Consider the following 25831-nt stretch of genomic DNA (forward strand, 5'->3'; position numbering starts at 1 on the left):
CGCTCGGCCGGCCACCTGCGCGAGACGCGGGCAGGTACAAAGCGCTCCGAACTCTGCTCGGCCGCCACGAAGCCTCTCCCGGTGACGAGCAGTCCTGTGAGTGTCCCGAGACGGGAGAGGGGCGCGAGGAACCCCCGCTACGCGCCCGACCCCTCGCAGCGCCTCGCCAGCTCTCTTTTCTCAGGGCGGACCACAATTCCCAGAACGCCGCACGCGTGGTGACGCCGGACGGCGGCGGGACTCGGCCAATGGGCGGGCGTGCAGGCGCCGGGCGGGGCGGAGCGGCCGGTGGTAGCGGCGGAGCGGCGGCGGGAAGGGCGGGCTCGGGGTTTCACAGCAGCGGCGGGGACGATGCCGGTCCATTCCCGGGAGAAGAAGGAGAATAATCACGATGAGATGGAGGTGGACTACGGAGAGAACGAGGGCAGCAGCTCTGAGGAGGAGGAGACCGAGAGCTCGTCTGTCTCCGAGGAGGGGGACAGCTCAGGTACCACGGCCACCCGCAGGCAGCGCCGCTGAGAGGGCGCCGCGGCGGCTCCCTCAGCGCCCGGTGCTGCCCCGGGGCACACCGGTTCCGCCCCGGTTCTGGTGGCTGTCGGTGTCACCCCCCCTTCCCCTCCCCCCCGTGACCCCGCCCCGGCCCAGCCTCTGCTTCGGCTCAGCGGCTCCTCTTCGGGCCGCCGGCCGGGCCGCAGGAACGGGGCGGGGCGCATGGGCAGGGAGCCCCGCTGAGCCCCGAGCCGCCGGCTCCGCAGCAGGCTGGCACTGGCCATGGCGGACTGGGCCGCGGTGCTCCGCTCCGTGGAAGAGCTGTGGGTTGTGCCCTGCTGGGCTTGAGTGCGTCCTCGCAGAGAGACTCCTTGCTGAGGTCTGCGCTTAAAGGCGTGTGCATACATGAACAAGTGTGTACGTACATATAAGTACGTATTTCCATGCAAGTTCATGAATTTCAATTAGGTGTTTTGAGACCTGTCTTTGAGGGGATATTGGAAGCCCTGTCAATACCACTGGCCTCTTTTGCCGATCACTTCAGGCTCTGCTCAGCTGAAGGTTCCTTCCTTTTTCCGTAGCTTTCCTCTGGACTGTAGATTTTGAATTACATTAGTAGCTGAAATCGATCTTTAAAAGGATTCCTTTTACTATGCTCAATTTACACTGTGTTATTAAGAAGGTTATTATTATCTGTTCAAGCTTTCCTTGCAATTACTATTTTCTGTCTTTGATCGTAAAACATATTTCCAGGTGATAACTGGTAGAAGTTTGTGGTGCCTTATTTGACTAGTGATGAGATGCAAGCCGGTGGTTGGAAAGGAAGGTGGACAGGGTTAGTGAAGTGAGAAAAGTCCTGATATGGATGTGGACCAGGGCCAGTCCTAGTCCTGACATGTGGTTCTGGCAGCGTAGTGATTTAGTGCTGAGGCCCCTATATCACCAAATTAAAACCATAGAATATGCTGAGTTGGAAGGGACCCAGAAGGATCATTGAGATGAACTCCTGACTCTGCACAGGACACCCCAAGAATCACACCATGTGCCTGAGAATCTTGTCCAAATGCTTGTTGAACTCTGTCAGGCTTGGTGCTGTGACCACTTCCCAGAGGAGCCTGTTCCAGTGCCCAACAACTCTCTGGATGAAGAACCTTTTCCTAATATCCAACCTGAACCTCCCCTGACACAATTACAGATCCAGTACTGGGGAAGGCTGATCAGTTTTTCTTTACCCCCATTCTCTCAAAGTGATTCTGTTGGAAAACAGGGCCAGAAAGATGTGCTCAAATGGTCTTGGCTCGTTTTGGTGAAACCTAAACTAGGTAGCATCTGTGTGTGCTGGTGGTTATGCTGGAAAAAAGGTGAACTTGAGTGAGGCTACCAGGGCAAGCAGCTGGAGGTAATCGTGTTGGAAAAGCATACCTGATTTGGATATATCCTTGTACATATCCTTGTTTGCATAGCAACTTGCGCTGTTCCTTTGAGATGTGACTTATGAAAGCATGCTTCAATTCTTCTATTGTCAGAATTGTACAGGACCTGAAAAAGGAATACTGTATTTAGGATAAGAAATTAATGGAGATAGCTTTTCAAGAAGTTCTGATACATGAAGTTACACCTTTAGGGGAAAACAGAGAGAGAAAAAAGGAGGAATATACAACCTTAACGGGTGGTAGGTGGGTGAGACACAGAGTTGCAAAGGTCTCTTTGATGAGGTTCAGGAGCAGCGCTGCAACAAAATCCACTACTTTCTTGCCTGATCTTCGCCTTCCAGTTTGTATTGTAGCTAGGTACCACGTGGGAATGCCCTTTCTTAATTTCTTATTCTAGCCAATATTTATGTCTGAGGAAATGTAATTTTCTGTATGAGGGAGTGAGTTTGGTAGAACATATGTAAACTTAACTTTTTCTCTCCCAACTCTCTGGCTCTAGTGAAGAGAGAATTGTCTCTGTTAGTTCCAGCCTTGAAGTTTGCTCTTTTTCAAAATTTGTCTTGTTTCCTGTTTGTAGTTCTGTTATTTGCTATTTTCAAAGAAAACTTTGAAGTTTACTTGACGTCTAAGACACTTTGGCTGATTTTTATTGAAGGCAAATATTTATATGGTTTTGTCCTTATCTTGGTTTCTTCTGGGATTAGGAAGGAGTGTGTTCTAAGTGAATGTAGTCTGTGCGTGTTTCTTTAAAACAATACAAGAAGCTCTCCAGATAATTTCTTTTGCATTCCATGGAGAAATGATTTTAAGGGAGCACTTAAAATGTGATGATTACAGAAAATTACATGCTTGTCTCAGTGTCTTGACCAATATGAACATACTCCTTGGAAGCATGTTGTTCCTACAGACTTAAAATGATTAGCACCCCAAGAAATAAGTCATAACTGAAATTCGTAAAGATTTTTTTTGGTTAAATTTGTCATTTGCTTAACTTGCATTCAGCCTTCTGTTTTTGTTTTTTTTTTCTCCAGTAGATGCCTGAGAGTACAAAAGGTGCAGTTAGAGGAAGCATGACTCGTCCTTGAGAGCTGGCACTCTATCTATCCTGTTCATTTTGATCTTATGTATTTAGTACAGGTGTTTTATTGACTGGGGTATAGAATAGTTTGTTAGAGATGAATTAAAAAAGCCACAAGTTATGCTTACCATCCCAGGGGAGAATTTGGCCATTTTTTGAAGCACTTTATACAGGCCACAGCTTATTAAAAAAAGCTATTTTAGGTGCTGTTACATTTCAACTGCTGTGTGGATTTTTTTATCTTTAAACCAGGTTGCCCTAATTACTGTGTTGGACTGCTTGAGTATAGTAGGAAAAAACAACTGTGATTTTGAAAGTGTTTAAAAGTAGCCTAAATACTTTCTGCAGTATGAAACTTTGTGGTAAATCTGAAGTTTTGAGACAGGATGGGCCTATCAGCAACTGTTTTAATGAGAAATGAGCAATCTTCCACCTCCTGTCATTTAAATTTTCAATTGGAAAGCCATGAGATTTGATCTTAAAACATTTTACCTTTTCAGCAATGCATACATATTACATAGTCTGTATGTTGTTTAAGGTCGTGATGAAGAAATTCCATAAGTGGGGAATTAAAGATGTTTCAGGACTCTGAAAATCTTCATCATTTTATGAATCTTATTGAAGGAAGAATAAAGATGAAACAATTGAAGAGCAACTTGGCATGTGAATTGACATTCAGTATGAATGATAGCTAGAATGTAGACTGCAAGGCAGAAAATCAAAGACTTTTGAGGGTATTTGCAGCTGAGAGGAGATTGGAGAGAGCTATGTGTTATTTCTTTATCTACAAGAAAATCATCTATGCCCTCAGATGCCAATGAATAGCAATTTCCTTGCAACACAAGTTGCAAGTTAAAATGTAAGATGCAGTCCCCTTCTGCTCCAGCAGTGGGTGTGCACTGATCCTCAGCCAGGGTTACAGTTGTAGCTTTCTTTGCTTTGTACTCCCTAAACATACACAAACAATAAAATAAATCCACGTTAATTTAAGAAAAGCTTATCAATGAACTCCTTACTAAAACATACTTAGAATCAAAAGCATAGCAGAACACATCTGAAACATGTTTGAGAATAAAGGGGAAAAACTGTAGGTATCCCAGTGCTTGCTCCTGTTTGGTTTTACAGGGAGGTACCGTCAAATTTTAAAGAAGCTTTAGTTTTGTAGCACAGAAATGCTTTAGACAACTGAGTAATATGATTGCCACATTCCTAAATCTGGCCAAATTATAAGTTGCTAAATTGATTTTGGCTTGGTTATTGTGTTAAGCAGTCAAATAAACATTGTTCTCTCATATGATTTTCAGCCTTATTTTGGGTTTATGGTTCTGCCTGACATTTGAGAACAATATTTTAATAGAAATAATATCTCTTAACAGCCTGATATGCTCTTCCCCTACCCTCCCCATTCAATGTATTTTTTTAAAGTTCTGTCTTTAAATTTTCTTGCTCTGCTTTCAAATACTCCAGGTTATATTGTGTTTTAAAACTCTGTACACTGTCTTTTTTGATTGTACTAACAGTAGTATGACAGACTGCACTGGGTCTTTAATTTGGACTCATAGATGCCATTGTAATACTGACTGATCTTGCTGTGCTGACTGCTGGTTTTCATATCCAGGCAGAGAAGGCTAGTGTCGTTTTTAGTCTTAAAAGCTTGTGATGATTTCAGGAAGAAGTTAAGTGCAGAGAGCTTCAAATATTGAGAGGTCTGAGTTGACAATCTGATTTAATCAGATCCTTTCAAGTAGCTAGTGGCCCTGAAGCTACTCCATTCACCTCATGAGCTTTACAAATTGCCATACTGTTTTGCAAAACAATAAGAATGGAGACTTGCACACTGCATTCTGTAGTTGGTGTAGGAGACAGCATAAAGCAGTTAAACATGTTTGTTGGAAAAATGTGAGTGAGGAGGAAGCAAAAAGCTCAGAGTTGTTTATAGCCTAAAAGAGTGATTCCTGCTCAGTTTAGGATCCTACTTTGCCTTTCTGTCAGGAGGTAGGGTTTTTCTTATCAGAGTAACTGCTTACGTAAGTAAGGGCTCCTTAGGACAGTGCTTTCTCTCGAGCATTTGGCCTGTTTGCACCAGTTCAGTCACAGTTCTGAGTGCATGGCCATTCCTTCTGCATGCCTTCTACTGGTTGATAATGGGTCAGTTGTAGTGTAACTGTAGAGAGCTAATTCCTGCAGATACTGCTGTTATAAAGCAGTTTCACGTATCTGACTTTTGAATATGGCTTAAAAAAGTCTCTTTTTTCTCTTCTTCTGGGAGTCAAGAATTTTTTATCACAGTTTCTCAGTTTTCTTGTCTAAGAAAGGCCAGTGGAGGTAACAACTGATGCTTAGTAACATCAGATGTTTCACTGGCAGTGTCAAAAGTTTTGGCAAAAAATTGTATATTTTTGTTGCTTTATCTTCCCTAGGTAAATTAAGAAAAAAATTCAGGAATATAAATTAAAATCTGTGAGAAGAGTTTAATATTAACTACTCTTGCTGCATAGAAGCATAGAAAATTAAGTATCTGCAATGTTCTAGACTTTTCAGGTTAAGAAATGTTTCATTAGAGTAATTTCAAATGGTCATTAAAATGAACAGCAGATATTTTTACATTAATATTTCAACTTCAAAGAACTTTTCCAACTGGACCGGATGAAACCTGTTTCAAAATTATGTGTTACTTTTTCTTTAAAGAATATTAATAAAACAAATCTTGAATTTTATATGACAAATGTAACACTGAACCGTGCTTGCATTCCAGGGATTGCTTTTGTTTGTACTAACCCAGGATACACTTGAATTTTCAGTGGTGGCTGATAACAGCTCACACTTAACAGTGTCTTTCATCTGGTGTGATATGCATTGTTTAGTTTTTCTGTTTCATGCATTCTTATGTATTCTTTGTATTATCAGGCATGAAATACACCTCTTGAGGTCTTACAGTGCTGTTGTTTCCTGTTTTGAGGAAGAAGAATTGCTGTTTATGGGGTTTATTCTAGAATTATATCGAGGTTTCTAACTTTGTAGCTCATGTGCCAAGTGATTTCTCATATTCTGCTTTGTGAGAATAATAATAATATGAGAGAAACTGCTCATGGCTATAATTTGGGTTTCTTTCACATTCACTAGAAACAAAATATCCAGTTTATTTGGTTATATATTACATTGTTAACTTTTTTTTTTAAAATTCTTAGAAATGGATGATGAGGACTGTGAAAGAAGAAGAATGGAATGTTTAGACGAAATGTCCAATCTTGAAAAGCAGTTTACAGACCTTAAAGATCAGTAAGTATTTTAATGTTTCAAGTGCCTCATTTGAGGATCCATTCCATGAAAATATCGTGCAGCTGGTGTTTCTTGTCTTTTGTATATGTGGATGCTACTTTTGGAGAAGAGTAGGAACTGGGAATTCTGAAATTACTTGCAGCAGAATACTTCTATATATTCATGTATTTTTTGTTTTGCTGTAAGGATGGTTTTGAAATGTTGTTCCTGTGAAGGACTAGTCTGGGTCTATTGCATCAAACTCACTAGTAGAACCAAGGAATTGTGATTTTAGGGAAATTTGAGATTTTGTTTAATTACTTATTCATTCAATATCATTCTCATACTTTGATATATGTGGGACAGACCTAAGTGCATTGTCTTTGCTAAGTAAGAAATTAGGTTTGTTTTTTTTTCAGCAGTAGTTTTTATAGTTGGTACTAATGAAAGTTTCTTGTGATTACTGCAAACCAGATACCACTACTAGATAAAATGAAAATACTGTTATCTCAGTCTGTAGTTTGCCATAATACCTGCATAAGTAGCTAGTAAAGACCTACTTAAAAGAAGAGTTATTCAAAAGTGATTGTCGTTTGTATTACAGCCTATCGTTTGTGTCATAGAATCATTAAGGTTGGAAAAGACCTCTAAAATCATGAAGTCCAACCATTTACCTAACAGTGCCAGGTCCATTACTAAACCATGTCCCTAAGCACCACATCTATGCATATTTTTGAATACTTTTGGGGACAGTGATTCCACCATTTTCCTGGGCAGCCTGTTTCAATGCTTGAACACCCGTTCTGTGAAGAATTTTTTTCTAGTATCTAATCTAAACCTCCCCTGATGCAACTTGAGGCTATTTCCTCTAGTCCTGCCTCTTGTTACCAGGTAGAACAGACTGACCTCCACCTCGCTACAAACTTCTTTCAGGTAGTTGTAGAGAGCAGTAAGATCCCCCTTGAGTCTCCTTTTCCCCAGGCTAAACAACTCCAGCTCCCTCAGGTGCTGCTCACAGGACTTGTGCTGTAGACCCATCACCAGCTTCGTTGTCCTTCTTTGGACAAGCTCCAGCAATGTATGTGAAGTTAAATTTGTTTTCATGCATGCACAGACAAGGTTTAAATTGGTGGCAATTTGGTAACTGTTAAGTGAAATTTTGAGAAGACCTGGTCTGTGTTTGGGCATATGCTTTAATTGAAAACTTAGTCAGTTGTTATTATGGTTCAGATGCTTATTTATATTGTGAGATACTTCTTTCTGCTACAAAACAGAGATATATAACTTGCTTTGCATAACAGGACACTATGAGGTCTGGAAATAATAGGGTCTGGAAAGAATTGCCCAACAAGAAATTCCTTGCCGTAGTGTCTAGAGAGGACTGTTTGTCCTGCTGTTCTTTGGGCTGAGCATGGGAAAACCTGGGAAATGCAGCCAGCTGATGAGTACTGAAGCCAGTTGGCACTGATTGGTTTGGCATTTGGAAAACTGTCAGCTTTTGAGTTCAGCCCTACTCTTCCATCTGTTTGACAGCTTGGATGACTGAAAACAATTTGTGGAAACAGATCTTTAAGGAGTGAATATGAAAGAGGGTGGTCTTGAGAGGAAGGAAGCAAGTATTTTTGGGGGCTTAGGGCTTACGAATGGTATTTGAGAAGTGGTAAGGCTGTGGTATATGGAGGAAGGTGTTGTGTAGACACATTGGTTAGTTGAGAGAGAGGTATTTGTGTGGGCTGGAAGAACAGGTGGTGGAAATACTGGAAACAGAGCATTAGAATGGTGGAAGAAGGATTATAGGGAGAAGTAGCTGTGAGTAGGGAGGTGATGATGTTTGGGAAGTAGAAAAAGATGCATAAACAATGGGATTTTTGTCGCACCTAACAGCGGAGATGATGTAATGATTGGGTCTGCCTCCTCATCCATTTCAGGGAAACTGAATTTGGATGTTGTAAGTAGCATTTACAGTGGTTTGGTAGCATTTATTCACTTTAGACAAATCATTGTTTGAAAGTACTGGATAAATAGTTGTAGTCCGTCAGCTGCTGCATGGTACCAAGTGCTGACAGCACCCAGTCCATAGCTGCTTGCTCTTATGTAGCTGGTACTTAGTGCTATGTAATCAAACTTTAGTGACTGACCCAGTCATGTGCACTGTGCACCCAGGCTTATGTTCGAGCTAAATAATTCTGCTGCAGCTCTGTGTTAACCACCATGTGCACAGCATGCTCATCAAGGGTTAAGCCCAGCAAACTGGGTTTGATCAGCTGCAGGCGATGTCAGTTGACTGCAGGACAGGTTGTGCATATCATACCCTTAACTTCTTGCAGGTAAGAGGGAGGGCAGTGATCACTGATGACAACTCTATAGTGCAAATATGTGTACCTAACCTAGCTAAAGTCAAAGTAAGAGGATGAGCAAGGTGGTGGCAAGATGAACAGGCAGTTATTTCTCAAGGAGGTCTTGATGTGTCAGTATAAATGAACTTTATTTTGTCTAATTAATTACTTAACCTGTGCACTTTAAATAAGTAAAAAGCAGCATCCTTGTCCCGAGGACGTCTGTTTATGTCTGTGTAAACAGATAACATCTGATGTGTTCGTAACAGAGTTTGTACATGTTTGCTTTAATTTTACACTTTTTGATTGTGGGGTGCAAACTGAAAAATGAGAACAGGAAAAGTTAGTTATATTGATGATTCTAACATGGAACGCTATCAGTTACAAGTAAGCAGACCTTTATTGAGATTGAAATGTTTGTAATTGATATTACATCAAATTCTTCAAAGTGCAGGCAGATTTCTTCATTGTCTGCCAGCAAATATCAGCTTTTATGGAATGACTGAATTTCAGGTAAAATAAAAATATTTTAATTACACTTCCTTTTGGCAGGACTGTAATATGTGAGTTAGAAATTATCTCATGATATTTATAATCGTATGCAACAGGTAGATTTTCACAGGAGATGAAATGAGAGTTGCTTCATTAAGTGCCTGCATCTCTTTTTCCTTGGTTTATGATAGCAGGGGAGCAGATACATGAACAGAAACGTGAATGATTGATTGTTTCCATCCACAAACTTGTCTTTCTCTCTCATGACATAACCCAATTTGTTCTTACATACTGTAGTACTTTTTTGTGTCCCCTTCCATGTTGATTTATGTCATATTATTAACAGATATACAATTTTTTTTCTTCTTCCTTAGAGATGGAGATATGTTTAATTTTATCCTGACTTTCTGCACTTCTGATTGTTTGCATTTGCTTTTCAGAAAGGCTTAATAGACATGAATAATGTTGTTGTTCAAAAAGAAAAGATGTATTGCAAAATTTAAATGCTAGCAAATCTTCATTTTATTTCAGTGTTCCATAGCATTAATAAAGGGATGACAAATAGTTATTTTAAAAATATTTATTCTAACTTCTGTTCTATTTTAAATAAAATCCTAATAATTCCTATTATTTTAAGACTTTACAAAGAAAGATTAAGCCAAGTGGATGCAAAGCTACAAGAGGTCATAGCTGGAAAAGCACCTGAATATTTAGAACCATTGGCAGCTTTACAAGAAAATATGCAAATCCGAACCAAGGTGGCAGGTAGGCATGCAAAATGAGTATTGCTGTTCCAAAGTATAAACTTGCTATGCGTTTTAAGGTCAATCTTCTCTTTTCTTCAGAATTGTTGAAGGAGTGTGTTTTAAAGTTAGAAATTCTGTAGCATAATTTTAAATATTAGGCGGTTTTTAAGTCAAAATGGATATGTTGCTTACCTCCGTGCATACGTTGCCTGATAACATCACGCTAAAAGTAGATATTTTTTTTATCTTTCATTTAACAGCTGCCTGTCTTTGTGCAGTAAGCACAAAATTACTGAGTAAAAGCTAATGATTTTTTAGCCAGAAGGTTTGGGATCAGGTCTACACAATGGTCACTGTTGAAGAGATATGTTGGTGCTATCTCATGACATGCTTACTATCTAATATGATCACATTATTTCCTGATCTTCTAGTCTGTGTCTCTTCTACTCCTCTGCTTCTATCCTTCTGTTCTGTCTAGGGAAAGAGGAAAAACCTCTTGTCCTTGGCGCTTTTCTCTAAGCTCAATTTTAATTATTAAAATTAATGTTTAGACGGGCTTTTGTGCTCAGAAGAAGGCGGCAAGAATATTCGTCTTCTTGTATACAACCATATAACCATATGGAATGGTAATATAGGAAGACAAAGTTCTGCACTTCCCTACTTTACTTCCCTAAATTTGTTTCATGTTACAGCTTGACTCCTTTAGGAGGATTCAGCTAAGGGTTACCTAACATAGGCTGTCAGGGAGCCAAAAGACAGACACCTGTGATCTCTGTAGCCAGAGAAGCTATACGAGTGTCTTTTCTAAAAAATTTAGCAGAAATGTGGTGCAGGCTAACTGAAAAATGACAAACCAACTTATACTTTCTGTAATACTAGTGCTTTTTCAGTACTACTCAATATGTCTTCATTGGTACTTCTGACTTTGAGAATTTGAAATCTTTTGATCTACTGCATTTCTTTCCCTCCAGGTCTTCTCTGGAATGCTTTTTCCCAGCTGCTGACCCAGCATTTCTGGGTTTTAAGTTCTTAGCCCAAATTTACATGATTAGTCCTAAGTAGCCCACTTGGGCTTTGCAGAAGGATCTCAGTTGAGCTTGCAAAAAGGTTTGCTATAAAAGCAACCTTAATCCAGGCTTTTGATTTTAAGTTTTAAATGTGGCTGTCCATCAGTGCTTTCATGTAGGTGGGTATGGGATATGCAGCATATTACACATTCTCCTGATTGGTCTTCAGCAGCATTGAAGAGCCATGTTTCAATGTAAAAAAAGCCCAGCTTCAAGTTTTCTTGAAGCTGTGACTAGAAAACAGGAGGTTATTTCCCTTTCATCCCCAACTGAATAAACTTGATGAAATTATTCCAGAGAAGGCAAGAGCTTGCAGAACTGGCTTATTTGCTTTTACTGTTTGAGAGCCTTGACAGAAGTTGGTAATAGCAGGACTTGAGTTCCAGCAGGTAACCAATAAGGACCTACTGTTACCTGAGAGAGGGGAGGAAGTGGTGAAAAAAAACCCCAAACTAAACTATATTTAGCTAAACCTTGGATATAATTACATCTGTGGTAGAAAAGAAACTTCTGTTCCTCAGCTCTCTAAGGCACTATTCAAACAAAATGTGGATCTTGGCTATTATAGCAAGTCAGAAAAACAACTGTTTCTTCTAGAACTGTTGATACCTATATTGTTAAATTTCAGGCAAGTAAACAGTGACCCAAATATGCCAGTCAGCCCTAAATACTAAAAAAATAAAAGAAACATAACAGCAATGTAAGAAAATAACATTTTGAATTCTAGAATAGCTTCACTGTGGAAAGATGATTGACGTAATACTTTGTGGTTTGTTTTTCAGAGGAAGTGCTGGTAGTAATACTGTTCCTCTAGTACTGTGTTCATTTATAGTCAGTTGAATTATAAGGGAAGTTGATTTTGAAAGTTTTTCAGTTGCAAGACACCACTACTGTGTGTGCAAACTTAACTCCTCATGTTTCTAATCTGAAGTAATTTAAATATTTTGTGTTGAATGAATTGAATATATTAAATGAAGTTTTATCTATGCTTGCTGGGTATTACATTTCAGATATGTTTCAGATTTTTTTCAGCTGTTTAGTGGACACATTTTCAGAAATGTCTAAGAATGCTCCTAATACTTAGAATCAGTATCCTTTGTATCACAAGGTGATTATTTTTAAGAATGGATCAGTCTTGTTAATTAATTTAATTTATTAAGGTCATGTATTATAAAGTAAGTATTATTCCAAATACTAATTTGTAAAATCCTTTTCTTTCAATCAGTTTTCTAGCTATTTTAAAACCCCAAAACCTTATTTTAAACTCTAATTAGAAAATAGAAGAGGCCATTTAGTACTTAAATTTGGAAACTGATGATATTCAGGATAGCTCGATCAGAAATATGAAATAGACATATTTTTCTAAAGTTAGTATGACTACTGGTGTACTTTTTGACTGATGGGAGAAGGAGTTAAAATATCATTTAGTTTTGCTCAGATCTTCAGAATTAAGGATTTACTTGTTCTTACTTTTATTCTTTAAAGCAGCCAGCCACTCTAAGTGCCTAATGTAATATATCTGTATTTTCCACTATGTGCATGTGTTGGGACTTGCAGGCAGTCTTAAAATAGAATTCTGAAGTTGGATATTTGCTAAAGAAAGTAATATTGCTGTAATTTGTCTGATTACAGGTATCTATAGAGAGCTTTGTCTGGAATCTGTGAAGAACAAATACGAATGTGAAATTCAAGCCTCTCGACAACACTGTGAGGTTGTGCCAGATGTTTCACATTGATAGCTAATCTCATCTAACTTTACTGTCTGTCATGCTTTTCAGGTTCAGTGCATGTTTTTATTATTTTAGTTATTTGCTATTTGAGTGCAATTGCCATGTAACATTTAAGCCCATGGAAGAGTTTATTCAAAGCATCTGAAAATTAGAATCGTAGAATATGTTGAGTTAGAAGGGACCCATCAAGATCATCTACTCCTGGCCCTGTGCTGGACATGCAAGAATCAAACCATGTGTCTAAGAGTGTTGTCCAAACACTTCTTGAACTCAGACAAGCTGGGACCACTTTTCTGGGGAGCCTGTTCTAGTGCTCAGCTGCCCTCTGGGTGAAGAACCTTTTCCTGATATCCAACTTAAACCTCCCCTGACTCAGCTTCATGCCTTTTGCTCAAATCCTGTCCCTGATCATGAGAGTAAAGAGATTGGTAACTGCCCTTCTGCTTCCCCTTGTGAGGATATTGGAGACCAAAATGAGGTCTCCCCTCAGTCTCCTCCAGGCTGAACAGACCAAGTGACCTCAGCCGCTCCTCATACAGCTTCCTCTCCAGAGCCTTCACCATCCTTGTGACCCTCCTCTGGTCACTCTCTAGTAGCTTAATATCTGTCCTATATTGTGGCACCCAAAGCTTCACACAGAACTCAAGGTGAGGCTGCCCCAGTGCAGAGCAGACCAGGACAATCCCCTCCCTTGCCCACCTGGCAATGCTGTGCCTGATGCCCCCCAGGACACGCTTGGCCCTCCTGGCTGCCAGGGCACTGCTGGCTCATGTTCAACTTGCCATCGACCAGGACCCCCAGGTCCCTTTCCATGGCACTGCTCTCCAGCATCTCATTCCCCATTCTGTCTGTACATCCAAGATTACCCTGTTTCAGATGCAGGATCCAGCAGTTGTCCTTTTTGAACTTCATTTTTGGCAATTGCCCAGCCTTCTGATTTGTCAAAATCTCTCTGCAGGGCCTCTCTGCCTTTGAGGGAGTTGACAGTTCCTCCCAATTTAGTGTTGTTGGCAAGCTTGCTTAGTCCCCTTTGAGTCCCGTGTCTGAGTCGTTAATGAAGTTGTTGGAGAGATTTTTATTAGTTTGGCTTTGCATATATATATATATAGCTAAGTCTTCTTATTTTTCATTATCAAATTCTTATTAATAGATTCCCACATGATTTTTAACCTTTGTTTTAAAAAGATTACCAAGAAATTAAATAAATGTGACATAATTTTAGCAAGAAACACCTTACATTTTAATAACAAAACCAAAGGATTCTTTTTGAGATGCATTAGACAGCTAGTGATAGAGTTGTCATTTCAAAAGCAGTTACAATAAAAATAATATTCCTCTCCTTGAACATAAATATTCCTGTTCACATATCTAAATGCTGGATACTGTAGTACAAACACTCAAGTACATGTATGTCCAATGCTGTACATAGCTGCTTAGATCCTGAGTTTTTCATCATAGTACTCCTCAGCCCCCTTACAGTTGCTTAAAGGTGTTTTCTTCTGAGTGGTTCACCATATTCCTGAATTCCTGGTTCCTACTATACCAATAAAGCAAGAATATGCATGTGTACTTCTGAAAAGCTTTCCATTTTCTTGATGCCTTGGGAAAGAATTAGGTATTATGAAGGATGACTCATTATTGGCTGTCTTTGTTCCTGTGGATACTCCTGAGGCTTGACAGAATCCTGTAAGACTTGCAGGGTCTCTTATCCATGATTGAATGATTTGCTTTGGCTATGTATTATTCCTCTTTAAGGTGGTCTTTGTCCCTTGTTTTGCTGTTATGTGAAACATTCGGAATTCAGATATTCACCATCCAATAAAAGGCTCTTGGGGGGAAAAGCTCTATTAAGTCAGAAATGCTGCTTGTAGAATCACTGTTGCACTGGAGTATAACCATTCAGCAAGAATGCCTCTGATGCCTGTAACAGCTTTTCACACCTTATTGGTTACCAGCTACCTGAAGCAGAACACGTCTAAACACAAATGCTATTTAATTTTAAAATGGAATTTTAAAATGATCTCAGAAGAGGTAACACTCATTTGGCGCTTCAGATACACATAAAGAGGCATCTGCCTTTTAAATTCACCTGGGAAATGTTTTTTATAATGAGGGGTTGAAAAATATGTGAAAGGAGGTTTTTAGAATTTGCATATTTTGTAACTTGAAGAGAATGGTAAGCACGACAGACATTTAGTGGAATAGGATTCTTTGTCCATTCCTCAGCTGATTTGCTTCATTCCAGAAAACTAGCTTGAACACTGGTAAAAGTAAGTTTCTGTTACTGTGCTCTGCTGTGGGCAAGAGCAGTTGAGGTGCAGACATCTGCTCATTTGGCTGTAGGGAACTGCAGCTTCTGACAGAGACACAGTAGCAGATATCTGGATGCAGTGGCTTGAGCTGCTTATGCTGTTTTTTCAGTAAGTCCAAGCTCTCTGTTTTCCAGAGTTGTTGAAGACATTGCTCACTGAAAGTGAATGTTAAAATCTAACAATTGGCTGTATTTTCTACTCATATTTTTGGAAATGTGCAAGCTTATGAAAGAGCAGTAAAGGTATTTCCTTGAGGCTTGAAACTCAGCTTAAGTCCAAGTTACTCTTTTAGAGAATTCAGTGGGTTTTGATGCTGCCTTTAAAAGAGTAACTGTTCTGTATAGATACTGTGTAATTTAGTATAGGAGGTAGCTTTATAAAAAGCTTTCCATGAAAACATTAGCTTTTGTAATTTGTAATGGAAGGTGGCATAGATGTCACTACTTTACAGTTACCCGTTGTGAATAAATCTTTTCTATACAGAAGAAAAATACTGTGTTTGTGTCAAAATGCAAACAGTTTTTCTGGAGAGCTAGCTGCATGCTCTTAATTATTCTTGGTACCAATAGTTGATAAATATGTAATTATATTTTCTCTTGTGCTAAGTGAGTGTGCTGTCTTTAAGGAGCTAGGATCTCATGCTAAGGAAGTGGATACAGGGAGATGTGATATGCTTGGTGGCTTCTGGAAAATCTATTCTTACGTTTCTTCCACTGATGCCTTAAATTGTCAATATTTAGATTATTGAACTTAGTAATGTAAAGATCTGCAATCTTGCTTTTTTAGAGTGAGAAGCTTCTCTTGTATGATACTGTGCAAAGTGAACTGGAAGAGAAGATTAGAAGACTTGAAGAAGACAGACATAGCATTGACATTACCTCAGGTGGATGGAAATTCAGTTTGTTTTTTTAAAATTTGTTTGCTTTTAATCTTCTGCTGGCTACTGATTAGTTGACTGTACACATAGTATGTCTGGTGAGTTTTAGGTGATCTGTTAGAATGCTATTCAGCTGTAGACTTCAGGCAGAGGGTTGAATTTAAACTTAAATCAAACTTTGCTTTAATAATTGTCAGCATCCCTTGTGTGTTTTGAGAGTATTAATCTATGCCTACATAATCATGTAACACCTTTATTCTGTTCAGAAGCAGCATCTCACCAGAATATGTTATTTTTCATTTTTGGACAATGTTTTCTGCTATAAAAAGAGCTAAACATGTAAATGTTTCTGATTCATAGCATGTTCTTATTATATCTTTTCAGAATTATGGAATGATGAGCTCCAGTCCAGGAAGAAAAGGAAGGATCCATTTAGCCCAGATAAGAAGAAACCTGTTGTTGTATCAGATATCCTTTTACTGAAATCGTTGTTCTCTCTGGTAGTGTTTGCAGTTTTCTAGCTAATTTTATTACATGTGTGATTAATATCAAGTTGAAGTGATAATGAATTATCAAAACTGATTTTTGCATGGCAGACATTATTCTAATTCAGACTAGAGAAACCATGTTGGCACATCCCATTATGAAAATTGAAATTAAGATTCTCTTACCTAGCTACTAGTTTTATGTAGAAAATGTTTCTAAAAGTTGATTTTTCTAACTCTTAAAGAAAAACAGAGTTACAAGACAAAAGCAGAATTAAGTTAGGCCGCTTGAGCTTCACCAACTGACCATATAAATAGCATCGGATTCTGTGAATTATGAGCTACCTTGCTATTTTGGAGTATATTCCAAACCAAAAATACTAATATAGTGTTAAGTATAAAATCTCAGCAATTTCACGCAGTTTATAAAGCTGAAAATCCTTTCAGTCGTGAAGTAAGTGAATTTGTTCTTTTTGATTGTCGTTTAGAAATAGTTATGAACTTGTCAGATCTGTGTAAAGAAAATACCTAGACATTTTACATGTCTTTTGATTTGTAATTTTTTGCTATTTAGAGAAAAACAGATTTGAAAGAGGTTTAAGATTTTTAAAATTTCAAATGGAATTTTAAGTTTAGGCTTGGTGTCCATTTTAGGAGATTTTTTTTTTTTTAAACATCCATAGCACCTTTTTCTAAACTTGTTTTTCAGAGATGAAATGGGGAGAAACAAAGTAAAAAGTGAAGACTGTTGTAGTGGAATAGCTGTACTATATGGAATTTTGATTTGAAGTTCATGTATTGTTCTAATACGCATTTTTTACTTTGCAGTTGATAGTTTAAGGAAGGGGGCTTTGCCTTTCTACTTCCTGTGTTTTGGATATTTGATATTCAGATATATGGTGCTGACCATACTTTTTTTTCTAAGATATATGATGCAGGGTACTGTAAAAATAATTATTTCATTTAAGCTGATACTAGTGTAGGTGCTGTTTTGCAGTGGTACGTTGAAATTGCAATGAATTTTAATTGTAATTTGAATTATTGTGAATAGAATAATTTTTGAACTGTTAGGAATGGAATGATTATATCTCAGTTGTTCATCTTATCCCTTTGTTGAACTCCTGTAGTCTGAATATCTACATGCTATTATTACCTCTTTTAATAATTCTTAAAGTGCATTTCTAGGTTGCATAATTCAAAGATGGATGTGTTTGCACGGAGCTTTTACTTCATGTGGGTACTCTTTGTGTGAAAGACAGGCAGAAGAGAGCTATTAATATCTTTCTACAGTTGGAATATTTTTATTATTTCTGTTTAAAAGAGTTTTCCCTAACATTTCCACGCCCGTATATAGTTTATATGTTACAAGACCTTGATATACTTGAAGACTGGACAACAATAAGGAAGGTAAGATGAAAGGATGAATGCCAGTGACTGTGGATTTAGTTGGGTTCATATCTAGTCCTTTTGTTACTTAAAAATATGTAACTGGATTTCTTACATGGTCAAAATACTAAGTAGATTTTTATTTCTTCAGTAGTCAGTTAGTCCTTTCAATTTAATCTGTGTTATTGCTACTTCTTCTGCTTCTACCTAAATCATACAGAGGAATCCATTAAAGGTGTGCAAGAGGATATCTCTAAAAAGGGGAGTCCATAATTTTCCATGAAAAAGCGAGCCTAAAGCCTGTGTTAAGTGGATCTGCTTTCTCATAGTCTAGCCTAATTGGATAGAAACTGTTATAGGATAGTCTGGTAGGATTTTGCTTTATATGAAAATTCTAAAAAATGTATCTCATATGGCGTGTTTTCATATAGTAAGTTTTCTATTTTAAGAAGATTTCTGTCCTTGGACCTCTTCTTACATATTTTTACATAAAATGGGAAGCTGTGTTTTTCTCAGATTGTAATAGAATCATGGTTTATAGGAAAAGAAATTTGTTTGATCAATTGATATATTTGAAAAAATACATCCATCTTTTAATTGCGTAATGCCTTTTTTAGATCTTTGTAAGACTGTTGAAGGATCTTGCTGTAGTGAAATGCTATCCTTGCCTGGCACCTGCAGTCAGAAAGCTTCCCCTAGTATCCTAGTGCATCCCAGCTTATGGAATAGCAAACTACTTAGGTGAATTCAAAAACTTGGTGAGGAATTGGCTCTGAGTCAGTTTCTATCCTGTTTTTTACCTTGTACCTATTTCCTAAACAAGAAGTAAAATGTGACCTTTACGTGAGAACTTCTCTGACTTTTCTCTTTCTGTTGCTTCAGAGGAACAGACATAAAATATCTTTCCCTTGAGTTCTTTTCCGTAGTTTTACATAGTTTTAAACAAGAGCAACATACCCAGGACCTACTAGGGATTTTGCCTTTTTTGGAAATAATTTAAAAAAACCCCAAAAAGCAAACAAAGAAGTGAACCCCCAAAAACTCCTGAGTGCTTTTTTATTTTTTCAAGTCTATGTGTGATCTGGAGCTTGCATGAAGTAAGTTGTGAGCTTATAACATATAAATTAAAAGACTAGATTGTTCATGCAGCATTTTGTTTTTCAGAATGAGTTAATGTAATTTTGTGTTTTCTTGACAGAATTACGTAAGAGCAATTTTGAGGATTTAATTTAGAAAAACTTCAGAGTTACTTGAAATCAAAACTTATTAAAGAAGGTGATTTTTTTTCACCCTCAAAATGCTTTTTTGTTTAGCTACCGAGTCACCATTGAACACATTTTTATTTTAGAATTCTCATTGTGTTTTTTGCATGTAAATGCAAGTGTATACTTGCATATAAGAGTAAATACCACTGCACGTTACTTCACAACTAAAGCTGGCAGTTAAGAAAAAATGACTATGCTTGCTGACTAGCTTTAATTTTCTTTTGTGTTCCAAGGCAATGGCTACGCTGGGGCCGCACAGGGTAAAGCCAGAACGTAAGTAAATATAGTCTGGTTTCATAAGACAGAACTTGCCATGTGGAATGATGCGAACTGCATCCAGGCAGATTGCATTTATTATAGTACTGGTATAGTGATGGAGGATGAGGTGAAGTAGCTGGAAGATGTGGCTGTTGTCTTTCCGCTCTCTCAGGTGCTGATACCTGTAGCTTGATTGCTGTTGTTTCTGTTGACACAAATTCTAGAAATTTAGCATCAAAAACTCAGGCTTCCAACAGTGGTTTACAGCAATTCCTATGAGCAAACTGTGCCAGTGTTTGCACAAGGTTAAGCAGAAAACTGAGAGCATCTGGACCTTAGAGGTGCATTTCAAAAGATGCTCAAATTGACTTCAAGCTACAACCCTGAAAAAGCAGAGCTATGGGAAAGGAGGGGTATTCATATTTGGCACTGAAGTGAGAAGCATGTTCGTGCTAAGTAAAATCACATATTTGGAGGTGAGTAAGGAGGAAAAGGGACAGTAGGCAAGTAGGTGATAGTTTCTATTAGAAAATTAAAATATAACTTTTAATTATCTGGCTGGAAATAAAAAGGTATATTGCTTCCAGTTTCCATGCAATTATTAGGAGGCGAACTGTTGGAAAAAATGTGTATTCTGTGTAAATAACGTGATGAAAGTGTATTTAACCACCTAACTGATTTCTGTGAAGTCAATATTAAATCACTTTTATTACTTAATTTAGCACCTGTCAAATTAGAAAAGCATCTACATAGTGCTAGATCTGAAGAAGGAAGACTCTATTATGACGGCGAGTGGTATGGACGAGGGCAGACGATATGCATTGATAAGAAAGATGAATGTCCTACAAGGTAAAGATTATTTAGTTTATGCAGCTCTGTCCATTTATGTTAAGCAATAACTAGGATGATGGCATTGAAGAGTAAGGCCTATGTGGAAATACTGCCACCTCAGTAACATTTACTAGTTCACCTTAATTATGGAAATTCATACTTAATTATGGAAAAACACTTTATACTGTTTAAGATAAGCGTTGTTTTCTGTTGATTAGTGGTCTGAAAGAAAAGAATTGGACCTTTTTAATGGTATTTCTTTCTCTTAAGAAAGGTTCTACCTGGGAACAGTCTAAATATTAGAGTGCAAATTCAGTTGAACGTTTAAATGTATTTTCTCTATATGGATAATATTTGTAAATTCTAAGAGTCTGAGTGTATTTAAAATTAAATGTGTATCTTACCTTTTACTGAATGGGGCAAATAAGTCTAAGCCCAGTGTTGATTAAATAGGCATGTGTACTCAGGAAACTTGACTTTAATTTCATATATCAGTAGTTTACTGTAGAACTGGCTGTTTCTCTTTTTCTTTGTGTGTTGTGAAGAGGAACAAATTTTGGTGATTTTGGTATTTGTTCAGTGCTGAAACAGGAAGGTACTTTAGTAAACTATAGATTGTGTCTGAAATTTAAAAAACTTGGAATTAATTTAGCAGAACATAGCAGTTATACTGGGCCAAGTAAAGATCTTAGTATCTGACAAAAGCCAAAAGCTGATGCTTAACAGGGCAAGCGTGCAGTGGAGCTTTCCTGGGCTTTCAAGATTCCAGCAACTTCTAAGACTAGAGGGAATTGTCATGCTCAGTAAGCAATAGATCTTTATTCTATGAACTGTTTTAATCTTTGGTTTTGTCCTTTCTGTTTTCCCCATCAATCTACTTTAAATGATATTTTTTCTGTGGGGTGTGGGGAAGGGGTTTTGTTCACTGTTTGTGTTAAAGGTTACCACAAGAAGCATAAAAACAGGGCTCATTTAACAGTGAGTTGGTAAATCAGTTTTCAATTTATTTCTTATGGGCTTGGTATAATGAGTAAGAGTTGAATCCATTTTGTGCTTTAAATTGTGGCTTCAGGTTGTTCAACTGTTTTTCAAGTACTTCATATTCGATGTAATTTCAAGGCTTTTCTTGTTTTTTTACTATGGGTGGTTTATTGTTGTGTTTTCTCTATGTGACTGTTGTTCTTTTAAACAATTAAAATATTTGTACATGTTAGGGTTTTCTTGTAAGAGAATAAAATAGATAGCTACCTTCACTAAAGACACTTGCAGTTGCCAAGGGATTCTGTTAAAACTATCCTTAGAGTGAAGCCAGTATCTTTGGGGCCTAGCATTTAGAACTAATGTGTATTTTCATTTACTGTGTGGAAATACAGCTGCAGTTTTGAGGTTATTTTTAGCTTATAAGCTTTCTAAATTCTTCTTGTTTTTCTTTCCCTGACCCTTCTTCCCTCATTTTCTGTAGTGCCATAATTACAACAATTAACCATGATGAAGTTTGGTTTAAAAGACCGGATGGAAGCAAGTCTAAGCTGTATATTTCTCAGCTACAGAAAGGAAAATATTCAATAAAGCATAACCACAACTGACCATTGCTCACCGGATATGAAACAAGTGGTGTTGCCATGCATGATGTGCCATGGGGTGAAAATTGTGTTTAATAGTGTTTTGTATTCCTTATATATATACAGCAGTATCTAATGTGTATCGGTCGTGCTGTATGTAAACTTCGTATGGACGGCCTTCAGAAACCTGAGGAGAGTAAATCCTGTTAACAGACATTTTGCCTCTAAATTGGGTCCAGTGCCTAAGATATGAAGTATGCTCTTCAAGTATAATGCTTCAAAACTTACCATATTTGTAAAATGGAAAAAAAAAAATTCTTCTTTTTCCATTGCTGACCAGTTGGTGTGAAAAAAATGATAACCATAATTACCAGCAACTCACTTTATTTTCAGTGACTGTGTCATGCTTCTCTTGTGGATGTAAATTTAGCCTGCTCAGCTGTTGCTTTTGAATAGATTGTAACATGCATAAGCATTCTTTTATCCAAAGTGTACTGATTTATTAAAATTATTGTCCTCAACAGCTCTGCTAGTACTGACTGTGTTATATTTTGTAAGGTTTAATGTATTGCTTATAATGAGACAAAGCCAATATTTTGAACTATATTTTTTGAAGAGCACTCTTCTAGTGTAGGACCCTATTCTATAGCAGACAAATCATTGGTGATGTTTTTTCTTGATTGCCAGCAAAATTTATGCATAAGGTAGACAGTGTTGCTCCAACCTGTGTTACATGTAGCCCTCAAAGAACGACTGCGGGGATGGTTACATAAATGCTGTTGCATGGCCTGCATGTTTGGTCCACAGTTGTATGAAATATGATGAATTTTTGTTAGAAAAGGAAAATATTTCCCCAGAAATCATATATCTGGGAGAATTCACACTGAGTTTTTCACCAAACATTATTTTCAAAATTTCTGTACCCCATTTCATCTTATTGTACACCGGAAGTATTTCATACAGCTTAGGAAGCTGAATGTCTTTTAAAGTCTTGCTCTTTTAGCCACAGAGGAAAGTCCTAAATCCTTGATGTTACTGTGATGTGCTTCAAGCATCTAGAATGGTAGATGGGATTGTTGAAGAATTGTTAATGCATTGGTTACGTGCACTTTAATCTCCACTTATGATGATTCTTCTTGGAGAAAAAAAAGCATCAATTTGCTTTAAATGATCACAGCAAATAAATACTTTTATTGTAACATATAAATTAATCGTCTCTTCTAGTGCAGGGTGGTAAGTACTTTCCAAATGCCAAATCAGTTTCTGCTGAGTGATGCTTTTCTACAATTGTATGACGTTATAAATCAAATGTACATAAAGTATCGATTGACATGTTGGCTTTTAACAATATGAACTGTATGTATACAGTTGTTTGATAAACATTTTGTAATTAAATATTTGCATTTTTTTTAACTTAGTGTATAAATAAATGATCTGTGGTAGTGAACATCTTTTATGTTGTTTCGCTTTTTGATTTTCTAGTCTTGTTGGAATTGTTGATCTACCAAATGGCACAGGGAAATATTTTTAAATAATCAGAAGGCCTAAAGCTTTTTAAAAACTTTGGACCTTCACTTTTTTCTTTTGATTTTTGAGAGTTTGTTTGTATAGATTCTGTTTGTTTTTACAAACTTTTACAAAATACTTTATGGAAGCTTTATTCTGTGACATTTATAAATTGAACATAAGCACTGTTAAGAATTTCATATCTGTTGACATGCTTGAAATCATTTGTATTTAGGCCATGCTGGGCACTCTAAACTGTTTTTGTGATTTACCCCTTTCCTTTTTCCTCTTCTGTATTTTGCATCTCTCTAGCTGCGGTTGATTATTCCTACAGCTTTTGCTGATCTGATCTTGTACGAAGCAGAACTTTGCTTTGTACGGCCCTGCAGTTTGGACTGACACTCAGTGAGTGTGGTTTCTTAATTCAGAATAAACATAATTCATATCAACATGAGAGGTAATAATCATAGCAGTATGGATTAGTGATCAGGCAACTGGGACCTACCTGTTCCATTACTAGAAGTACAGGAAACTGAGCTTTAGCTTTCCTTTTTGACATGTAACCATTTCTGCATATGTGATGGGAAAGCTGTAAGGTTGGTCTTTCTTTATAACTGGTTAGTTGTTTCATGATTAGGTGAATATTTGGTACATGCTTTGTATCTTTTTAATATTTGAATAGTTAATGTTTTGCTTGATCCAACATGAAATGTAAGGGGTGTCTTCCACAGATTTTAGTCCTTTGAAGTACAGACATTGTTAGCCTCTTGTCATCTGTTTCATCTTTTATGCCACTACTTTTCAAGCCTTGGTAGCATTGCTTTAACCTACAAATTGGATTTAGATCTGTAAAGTGCTGAAAGGAATTCTGTGATACATAGTGCGTGAAAAGGGAAATGAAGAACAAGAGGCACTTAGTGACAAAAGTAACTTTCTATACATGTGTAGAAAAGGCTTCTCTATCAATAGTTATGTTTCAGAGGAGATGCGCTTTGGTTTTTGGTAAACACAGCAAACTGATCTGCTCATCTTTCCCACAATGAAGTATCTGGTATATTTAGTTGGAATGCAATTGATCTAACCTGACAATACTTACTGTGTAAGTATAATGTGGAATTTAGCTTAGGTATTTCATAATAAGCAGGTCTTAAACTTCCCAAATGCATTTGAATTTTGGCACTTTGTTGCAGTGTGTTTGTTTTTAAACTATAAAAATTGACTATTTATAGTCCAGGAACATCTTGCTCTATATTTGTAAGCCAAGGCCTGCGTAAGTAGTTCGCCACCCCCATCAAGTGGTAAGAGATGATTAAGTACTGAAATTTTCATTCATTTTGAAAACCTGTGCTGTCTTCCAACAATAGGTTCAGTTTGTTTTGTGCGAGGTTTTGTTTGGTTTTGTTCTTTTTTTTTTTTTCTTATAAGTAGAAAGAAAAAAACAGGCTTAGACTTCTAGCAAAAGAGAGATGTGCTAATACAGCTTCCCGTCTCCTGGAGAAATTCTTCAAATATTACTGTGGGAAAGAACAGCCTTCTTTCCCCTCCTTTTTTAGAGGACAAGGGAGAGGTAAGGAGAAAGAAACTATGTGTTCAATAGACTTTGCATTTAAATAGCTGAAATCTTCAGTGCTTTAATCTGTATGAGGCTTTGAGCAACCTGGTCTAGTGGAAGGTATCCTTGCCCATGTCAGAGGGGATGGAACTTAGATGATCTTTAAGGTCCTTTTTAACCCAAACCTTTCTATCAATCTATGATAACAGATTGACAGATGACAGCCCTGTCCAAACAGCCTTTACATGTGGCAAAGGAAGCTCTATTCTGAGGGCATGTGATCGTTCCTAAGAAAGCTCTTTACTATGCTATTCTCAGGCAGAGGCACAGTTACTGCTGCAATTCAGACCAGGTAGCCAGTATATTACCTCTGGAATGGAATTTGCAGTCTATAATTGAATCAAAGGCACAGCATGTATTCAGTAAACCTGATATTTCCTGCCAGCCTAAATGTACTTGCATGGCATTATGTATGCTTTTGTTTCTCTGTATGGAAAATGGTCGTGATGGATCAGATGTGTCTCTCACCATTTAAGACTCATTGCTGTTTTTTTCTGGAACTACCAGCCTGGAAAGCTGAAAATTGATGTTTTGAGTTGACTCCTGTTTCAGTGTGCTGGCAGTCCTGCAGACCTCACTTCTAGAAATTTAGCTTTACCGGATGTGGCATGAAGGGTTTGAAGGCTGGAAATAATGACAGATTCACTAGCAGACAGAGGACCCGAGGTTAAGTGTGGTGCTGAATGCAATGTTAAAAGGAAGAAATTCCTACTGCAGTATAAAGATTGGTTGGGTAAATAGAATAAATGAAGGCATGAAGTGTGCTTTAAGCACTAACATTTTAAAAAAATTGGTAAGATGAGTAATTTAGCCCTAGTTACCCTAGGCACTGAGACAACATCAGTTTCTGACAGGAGAAAATACTGTATGATTTTGTAAGTTAGGATTGTTTCAGGTGGTAATGGGCTCAAAAACAGGCCTTGTAGGTAAACTTTGTTTGATATTTGTAAGATTTACAAGTGTCAATGTTGCTCTTTCAGTTTGATTTTCTGTATGAAAGAATATAAATGTATAGGACTGAGGCCATTTCGTAAGGCAGTAATCTCCAAATTTTCCTGGAACAGGTATTTTAACCACAGACATGATATTTTTGTAAGACTTGACTTGC

General features: G+C 37.6%; 1 protein-coding gene and 1 long non-coding RNA gene across 2 annotated transcripts; one reads left to right on the plus strand and one right to left on the minus strand.

Moving 5' to 3' along the window:
- The first annotated feature begins 274 nt into the window (after positions 1-274).
- BRMS1L (BRMS1 like transcriptional repressor) lies at positions 275-23052 on the plus strand. Its single transcript, XM_042046991.1, has 10 exons — positions 275-487; positions 6189-6279; positions 9724-9851; positions 12532-12611; positions 15728-15824; positions 16203-16286; positions 17646-17710; positions 19188-19227; positions 19935-20061; positions 21506-23052. Exons 1-10 carry the CDS (start codon positions 352-354, stop codon positions 21627-21629), a joined length of 972 nt encoding a protein of 323 aa, XP_041902925.1. The 5' UTR covers positions 275-351; the 3' UTR covers positions 21630-23052.
- On the minus strand, positions 12022-13165 carry LOC121673581. Its single transcript, XR_006019245.1, has 3 exons — positions 13063-13165; positions 12889-12892; positions 12022-12033 (listed from the first exon to the last, which is right to left on the minus strand). It is a non-coding gene; the product is annotated as an uncharacterized LOC121673581 (long non-coding RNA).
- Positions 23053-25831: the final 2779 nt, after the last annotated feature.

Source organism: Corvus kubaryi, unplaced genomic scaffold (genome assembly GCF_017639235.1).
Source record: "Corvus kubaryi isolate FWS band 111438036 unplaced genomic scaffold, C.kubaryi_AGA036_p1.0 66, whole genome shotgun sequence".
Classification (NCBI taxonomy): domain Eukaryota; kingdom Metazoa; phylum Chordata; class Aves; order Passeriformes; family Corvidae; genus Corvus; species Corvus kubaryi.